General features: G+C 41.5%; 1 protein-coding gene across 1 annotated transcript; it reads right to left on the bottom strand.

Moving 5' to 3' along the window:
* Nucleotides 1-3,544: 3,544 nt before the first annotated feature.
* Nucleotides 3,545-3,931, bottom strand: LOC138878393 (uncharacterized). Its single transcript, XM_070158069.1, has one exon. The coding sequence runs from the start codon at nucleotides 3,929-3,931 to the stop codon at nucleotides 3,545-3,547; it is 387 nt and encodes a 128-aa protein (XP_070014170.1).
* Nucleotides 3,932-7,732: the final 3,801 nt, after the last annotated feature.

A 7,732-nucleotide genomic window follows, 5' to 3' on the forward strand; every position in this document is an offset into this window, starting at 1 on the left:
GCGCCTGATTGCTGAACCTAAAATGTATTCCCTTGTTCTCCAGGTGGGCGCCTGATTGCTGAATTTGAAATGTATTCCCTTGTTCTCCAGGTGGGCACCTGATTTCCACAAAATAGGCAAAAACAAAGAAAAACCTCTGCCCCAGTTTGGATGTTGGCCGCATTAAATCATGTTAACAAATATCTCTATGAATTTGAAAGCTAAATCCCATTATCCAGTAGGGTCCTGAAAACTTAAAACTAAATACCATTATCCAGGAGAGTCCTGACAACGAAAAATTAAATTTTATTATCCAGGAGGGTCCTGAAAACTCAAAACTAAATCTCATTATCCAGGCGGGTCCTGAATACTTGAAACTAAATTCCATTATCTAGGAGGGTCCTGAACACTTAAAACTAAATACCATTATGTAGGAGGGTCCTGAACACTTAAAACTAAATCTCATTATCCAGGAGGGTCCTAAACACTTAAAACCAAATCCCATTATCCAGGAGTGTCCTGAAAATCAAACGTCAAATCTTATCTTAAGAGTGACAATTCTTTTCTGCCGAATTGTGCTGCCCTACAACAAAACATATGGTACATCTTGTTATCTAGTGGAAATCTTAAATCTATGTCCCATTATTCAGGAGGGCCCTGAAAACTCCAACTTGAATCCTATCTCAAACATGCAAACTTTGAAACCATCTTACAATCCTTGGGTACACTTATGCTAGATTTTACTACTCATGATTGTTTTGAATTTTAAACTCGGTCCCATTTTTCAAAAGGGTCCTGAGAATTTCAAATTAAATCCCATTATCCAGGCGGGTCCTGAGAGTTTACCGTCAAACATGTTTGGTGCTCTCCTTTCTTTACGGAGGGTTTCCCTGAAACAAACGGAACTTTCTGCCCCTATTTCAATCAAAGAAAAATCTTGTTAGTTTAAAATGTGGTGGTTAGTTGATGGCATTCTTTGCTGAAGGTTTCTCCACTGCCGTGCTTTCTTTTGACTGGTTTCCTCTGAACTATCTAAGAACCGCCTGACTTCCTGCTGACTTTCAAACCCCCATTACTTTGGATGACCCGAGTGTTCTATACTCAAACCGTTGTGTTACATCTCTGACCCATCTGTTTGACCCTGTGCATTTCCCACGAAATTACTAAACTGTTTCACCGATGGAACTTCCACTTGACCTTTTATACCCCATTTCACATCATACTACCTCTAGCTGCCCTACGCCTTGTGCAACTTTGGATGTTGGTAGTAAGCTTTGGAATCCCTTCTTATCAAAACTGATATTAGAACATCTTAGCAAAATGAAACCCAAAAGAAATGAAATGCAATGACCTTGAGAGTTAAGGATAAAGAAAATCCAAAACTGGATGACTTACTAAAAAACAGGAAAGAGGAAAGAGACTTATCTGTGTGGAATAGTTGGTATCAATGATCATGACATGCATTTCGGATTAATCGGCCTAATCTGTCCAACCAATCAACTTTCAGTTGCCATACTTGTTGCCCCGGAATTTTCGTAACTTCATTTCTTCACCAAAACCTTGACCTTGTTCGGCCTGCGGTGCCCTGAAGGGTTTTCACCAACAAGCCTCTCTCATTTGTTTATCTCTCAATTCATATCGCCTTACGGTGCCCATGAGGGTTTTCACCAATAAGACTCTCTCATTTTAATTTTCCTGCTTGGACCAGAGTGTTGCCCCTGATATGAACCGCTTCTACTTGCTCGACTTGACATCTCTCAAAGACTGATCTGAAGGTCTTTCTTTAGACTGTAACGTGGGCTTTTGGATAGGGTTAGAAAGAAATGGTATCAAAGGCTCAAAACAATTCAAATGGGTTCAAGTTTACAACTTTTGGAATTAAATTTCCTACAACAACCACAACTTCTGCCCCAGTTTCTTGCTTGGGGACTTTTGGATTTTATTTTGATGAGACCGAACCGTGAGGCTGCCTATGTATCCTTAAAAGAAATCAGGTCAAACGTAGTTCATGTCATAGAAATTGCTTTGTTTTTGTGCTTTTTCTCTTATTTTCTTTTCTCTTCATATTTTTTCGTAGTTTTGTTTTGTTTTGTTTCTTTTTTTTTCTCTTTCATTCTTTTTCTCTTTTCATTTCTTTCTTTTACTTGTCGTTTGTTCTCGCGTTTTTGAATTTTGCCACTAATTCCAAAAGAGGGGTATGAAAGGAAATAAACAAGGCTCAAAAGCGGTAACAAAGGATAAAGTGTTTAGATAGCAGAACAAAATGCCTTTGTCATTCCAATCTCCAAAATATGCTAAGTACAAACGAATCCAATTTGACCAAAGAAATCATACATAGTATCTTTTGACCGCATCAGAATTGATGGTCATTTCTAAATATTTTCCTTCTATATCCGTTAAATATAAAGCACCATTGGACAACACTCTTGTCACGACAAACGGCCCCTGCCAGTTTGGGGAAAACTTGTCTTTGGCTTCAGCATGATGAGGAAGAATTTGTTTCAATACTAATTGACCCACTTCAAACTTCCGTGGACGCACCTTCTTATTATATGCTTTTGTCATTCTTTGTTGATACAACTGGCCATGACACACTGCTTCTAATCTTTTCTCATGAATCAAACTCAATTGTTCTAGGCGAGTTTTAACCCACTAATCATCGTCAATTTTGGCTTCTGTAACAATCCGAAGGGATAGAATTTCAATTTCCATGGGTATCACTGCTTCTGTGCCATATACCAACAAATAAGGAGTTACCCCTACTAAAGTACGAACAGTATCTTCTTTATGTTCTTGTTGGCTGCCTCGACTGCTCCATTCGCCTTGGGGCGATATGGGGTGGAATTGCAATGTGTAATCTTAAACTGTTGACACACCTCTTTCATCAGATGACTATTGAGATTAGCCTCATTGTCTGTAATGATCACCTTTGGTATCCCAAACCAGCAAATGATATTTAAGTGCACAAAATCAACCACAGCCTTCTTGGTTATAGACTTGAATGTTTTAGCCTCTACCCACTTGGTGAAATAGTCTATGGCCACCAGAATGAACCTGTGCCCGTTTGATGCTGATGGCTCAATTGGCCCAATGACATCCATGCCCCAAGAGACAAAGGGCCATTGTGCGGATATCGTGTGCAATTCATATGGTGGAGAATGAATCAAATCTCCATGCACTTGGCACTGATGACATTTACGCACAAAACTGATGCAATCTCACTCCATAGTGAGCCAATAATAACCTGCTCGGAGAATCTTCTTTGCCAGCACGTACCCACTCATCTGTGGTCCACAAACTCCAGAATGTACTTCGGTCATAATAGTTGTAGCCTACCTAGCATCTATGCATCTCAGCAGCCTAAGATCTGGAGTCCTTTGGTACAGAACCCCTCAGCTGAAGAAAAAACCGCTTGCCAACCGCCTAATTGTTCTCTTTGATCACATGTGGCTTGCAATGGATACAACCCCATCCTGATGTATTACTTGATATTGTGAAATCAAGGCTCCCCATCGAGCTCTTCTTCCACCACATTGCAATAAGTGTGCTGATCGTGGATTTAAATCTACAAAGGGTCCATATAAGCCTTATCGGGATGGTGCAACATTGACGCCAGAGTAGCCAAAGCATCGGCAACCTCATTGTGAATCCTTGGAATATGCATGAACTCTATTGATTGGAACCGTTGACAAAGATCTTGCAAGCACTGTCGGTACGGTATGAGTTTTAAATCTCGTGTTTCCCATTCTCCTTGAATCTGGTGCACCAGAAGGTCCAAGTCACCCAACACCAAGACTTGCTGGACACCCATATCCATAGCCATCCTCAGACCCAAAATGCATGCCTTGTATTTAGCCATGTTGTTAGTACAGTAGAACTGAAGCTGAGCCATAATAGGGTAATGATGCCCTGTTCCATAAACAAGTACCGCTCCTATCCCAATGCCTTTCATGTTAGCAACCCCATCAAAGAAAATTTACATCCTGGATTTTCAATTTGTTCCAATTCATCAATGTTCATTACCTCTTCATCAGGGAAATAGGCCTTTAAAGGTTCGTATTCTTCATCCACAGGATTCTCAGCCAAATGGTCGGCCAATGTTTATGCTTTCATCGCAGTCCAAGTCACGTAGACAATGTCAAATTCTGTGAGCAAGATCTACCACTTTGCGAGCCTTCCCGTGGGCATAGGCTTTTGGAAGATATACTTCAACGGATCCAAGCGAGATATGAGGTAAGTAGTATAAGATGATAAATAATGTTTCAACTTATGGGCTACCTAAGTTAGAGCGCAACACGTCCTCTCAAGATGAGTGTACTTAACCTCGTAAGATGTGAACTTCTTGCTGAGATAATATATGGCTACTCCTTCCTGCCAGTGATGTCATGTTGTCCCAACACACATCCAAATGAATTGTCCAAGACCGTCAAATACAAAATCAGAGGTCTCTCTGGTTCTGGCGGGACCAACACAGGTGGGTTTGACAAGTACCCCTTTATCTTATCAAATGCTTCCTGACATTCATCTGTCCACTTGACCGCAGCATCTTTCTTTAACAATTTGAAGATAGGCCTACAAGTTGTTGTGAGCTGAGCAATAAACCTGCTGATATAATTCAATCTCCCCAACAGACTCATCACCTCAGTCTTATTCTTTGGGGGTGGCAATTCCTGGATAACTTTGATCTTTGACGGGTCTAATTCAATATCTCGGCGGCTGACTATGAATCCCAACAACTTTCCAAACGGAACATCGAACGCGCATTTTGTAGGATTGAGCTTGAGTTGTACCTATGAAGCCTTTGGAAAAACTTTCTCAAATCTCTAACATGGTCAGACTGCTTTCTAGTCTTTACAATCACATCACCCACATAAACCTCGATCTCCCTATGTATTATGTCGTGGAATATGGTCATCATCGCCCTCATGTAGGTTGCCCCAGCATTTTTCAAACCAAATGGAATGACCCGATAGCAGTACGTTCCCCATGGCATGATGAATGTCGTCTTTTCTGCGTCTTCCTCATCCATTAAGATCTGATGATAGCCCGTATAGCAATCCACAAAAGAATCAATCTTATGTTTGGCACAATTATCAATCAATAAATGGATGTTCGACAATGGGAAGTTATCCTTAGGACTTGCCTTGTTGAAATCTCGATAATCAACACACACCCTGGTCTTGTCATCCTTCTTCGGCATGGGCACAATATTGGCTAACCAGGTGGGATACCGGGTGACCCTAATGACTTTGGCCTCAAACTGTTTGGTGACCTCTTCCTTAATCTTCACACTCATATCAGTTTTCCTTAGCTTCTGCTTGACAGGGGGGGAATGTTGGGTCAGTGGGCAATTTGTGAACCACCAAGTCAGTGATTTGACCCGGCATGTTGTCATAAGACCATGTAAAAATATCTTTATACTCTAACAGTGCTTTAATTATCTCCTCTCTGAGTTATGACTCAAGATGGACACTTATTTTAGTTTCCCGTACATTATCTTGGCCCCCTAAATTGACTGCATCTATATCACTCAGGTTAGGCTTGGGTTATTCTTCAAAATGGTTTAGTTCTTTACTAATCTCTTCAAAGGCCTCATCCTCATCGTATTTTGATTCACCATCACACTCTATTTCTTAAATTACTATTTCAGAATTAGATTGGTTTTTAAGAGTGGGCCGGAGATTCCTCATGCATGTCATATCATTGAAGCCAGCATAAAAACAATTGAACAAGGAAGAAAAGAAAAGCAAAAATATAACTATCAGGAAGGAAGAAAAAGGGAAATTGCATTTCATTGAAATTAAAGAAAACAAGATTTATACATCCAAACGGACGGAACCTAGAATCTAAATTACAATCCTGGAATAATCCAGATAAACTAAAACAAAATCAAAGCAAACTACCAAAACTCCTTCCTGTGGGGGAGAGGAGTAGCTTCCCAATTGTTAATCTTTGCACTGGGCCCAATAAACTGCACATCCACTTTACTCGAACCCGCTCCAGCTTCCAACATGTTCACATCGGCGAATAACCTCTCGAACTTTTCAATCAAATCTCTATCTACATCAACCACTAAACTGGGAATTGTTGCCATTGGGCATTTCTTGGTGCCAGGCCTAACAAATGACCTGAAGAGCCGTGGGATGTGCTTTGGGAGGACCCAGGCCCTCTGTTTCAACTTTCCAGCTCTTTTTATGTCTGCAGTTGTGGGCTTGAACCCCAAACCAAATGTATCCAAGTTTTTGGGGAGAGACACCGGCTGTACGATACCTTGCAGAGATACCCCAAAACCCTTTCCCGGTATGGAGCTATTTTTCAACATTTTGGTAGCTACCATGACTGATGCGGCAGCTACCCTCGGGGTTGGAACGCACTTCCCTTCCGGAATTTTCTCTACCGATACCGTGTCAAAAACCTGATAAACCCATGGCCCCTTGTCGTCCTCGAACTCTATGAAGGGAATAATGGCATCGCTGGGAACACACCAATTATCTTCGCCGTGCACAACGATTTCCTGTCTATCCCATTCAAACTTGACCATTTAATGCAGAGTAGACGGGACCGCTTTGGTAGCATGAATCCAGGGTCGACCTAACAGCAGATTGTAAGAAATAGCCACATCGAGCACCTAGAACTCCATGGTAAATTCAACTGGCCCTATTGTAAGCTCAAGCACTATGTCCCCGACTGAATCTTTCCCCCCACCGTCGAATCCCCGAACGCAGATACTGTTCTTGTGAATTCTTTCATCATCCACCTTCAACTTGTTCGGAGTGGAGAGAGGGCAAATGTTCATGCTGGAACCATTGTCAACCAGTACCTAAGTAACCACGGAATCTTCACATTTCACTATCAGATAGAGGGCTCTATTGTGCTCTGTACCCTCCATGGGCAACTCATCATCAGAAAAAGTAACTTTGTTCACCTCAAATAACTTGTTAGCTATCTTTTCCAAGTGGTTTACTGAGATTTTGTCAGGAACGTGGGCCTCATTCAGGATCTTCATCAAAGCCTGACGGTGCTCGTCTAAATGGATCAATAATGATAATAATTAAATCTAAGCTGGTGTCTTCCTTAACTGCTCCACAATGGAATAATCCTGCACTTTCATCTTTCTCAAGAACTCCTCTTCTTCTTCCTCAGTCACAGTTTTCTTCACTACCACTGGGTTGTCCTTGGCGCTTTTAACTTTTCTCAACTCTTCGGGGCCAAAGCATCTCCCCGATCGAGTCAAACCATGGATCTCATATACTTTTTCTTTAACTCCTTTCCCCTTGTAAGTCATTGTCACTCGTCCATAGTTCCACGGACCCGCCCTACTATTGACTATTGGTAATTGAGTTACCGGCTTGATAATGATAGGGTCTATACGGGCACTTTCCACAATTACAACAGGCTTGTTCGCCACTCCTGGTACAACCACTTTCGCTCTTTCATGTTTCCCTGCAATGTTACTTGAGTAACCCTTCTTGACCACCACAGATGGTTCACTATTTTCCTCATTTATCTTGATCGCAGACTTCTCACTTGTTGACTTTTCGAACTGCCTGGCTTCACTGGACCGAATCATCATGATAGTTTGCGAAGGCTTATTAGGCTCCCCTTCCTTATGCACTATCTCAATCATATTCGTCTCTTGATGAGATGGAAATGGGTTCTGGTTGATATTAGGTGCCTTCGGAGCTTGGACATCAATCCGATTAGTATTAGTGAGCTCTTGAATAGCTGTTTTCAATTTCCAGCACTTCTCTGT

Source organism: Nicotiana sylvestris, chromosome 9 (assembly GCF_000393655.2).
Source record: "Nicotiana sylvestris chromosome 9, ASM39365v2, whole genome shotgun sequence".
In the NCBI taxonomy this organism is placed as follows: Eukaryota; Viridiplantae; Streptophyta; class Magnoliopsida; order Solanales; family Solanaceae; genus Nicotiana; species Nicotiana sylvestris.

Coding starts and splice junctions, on each gene's coding strand:
- LOC138878393 (XM_070158069.1), bottom strand. CDS start 3,931: ATGAAAGGCATTGGGATAGGAGCGGTACTTGTTTATGGAACAGGGCAT.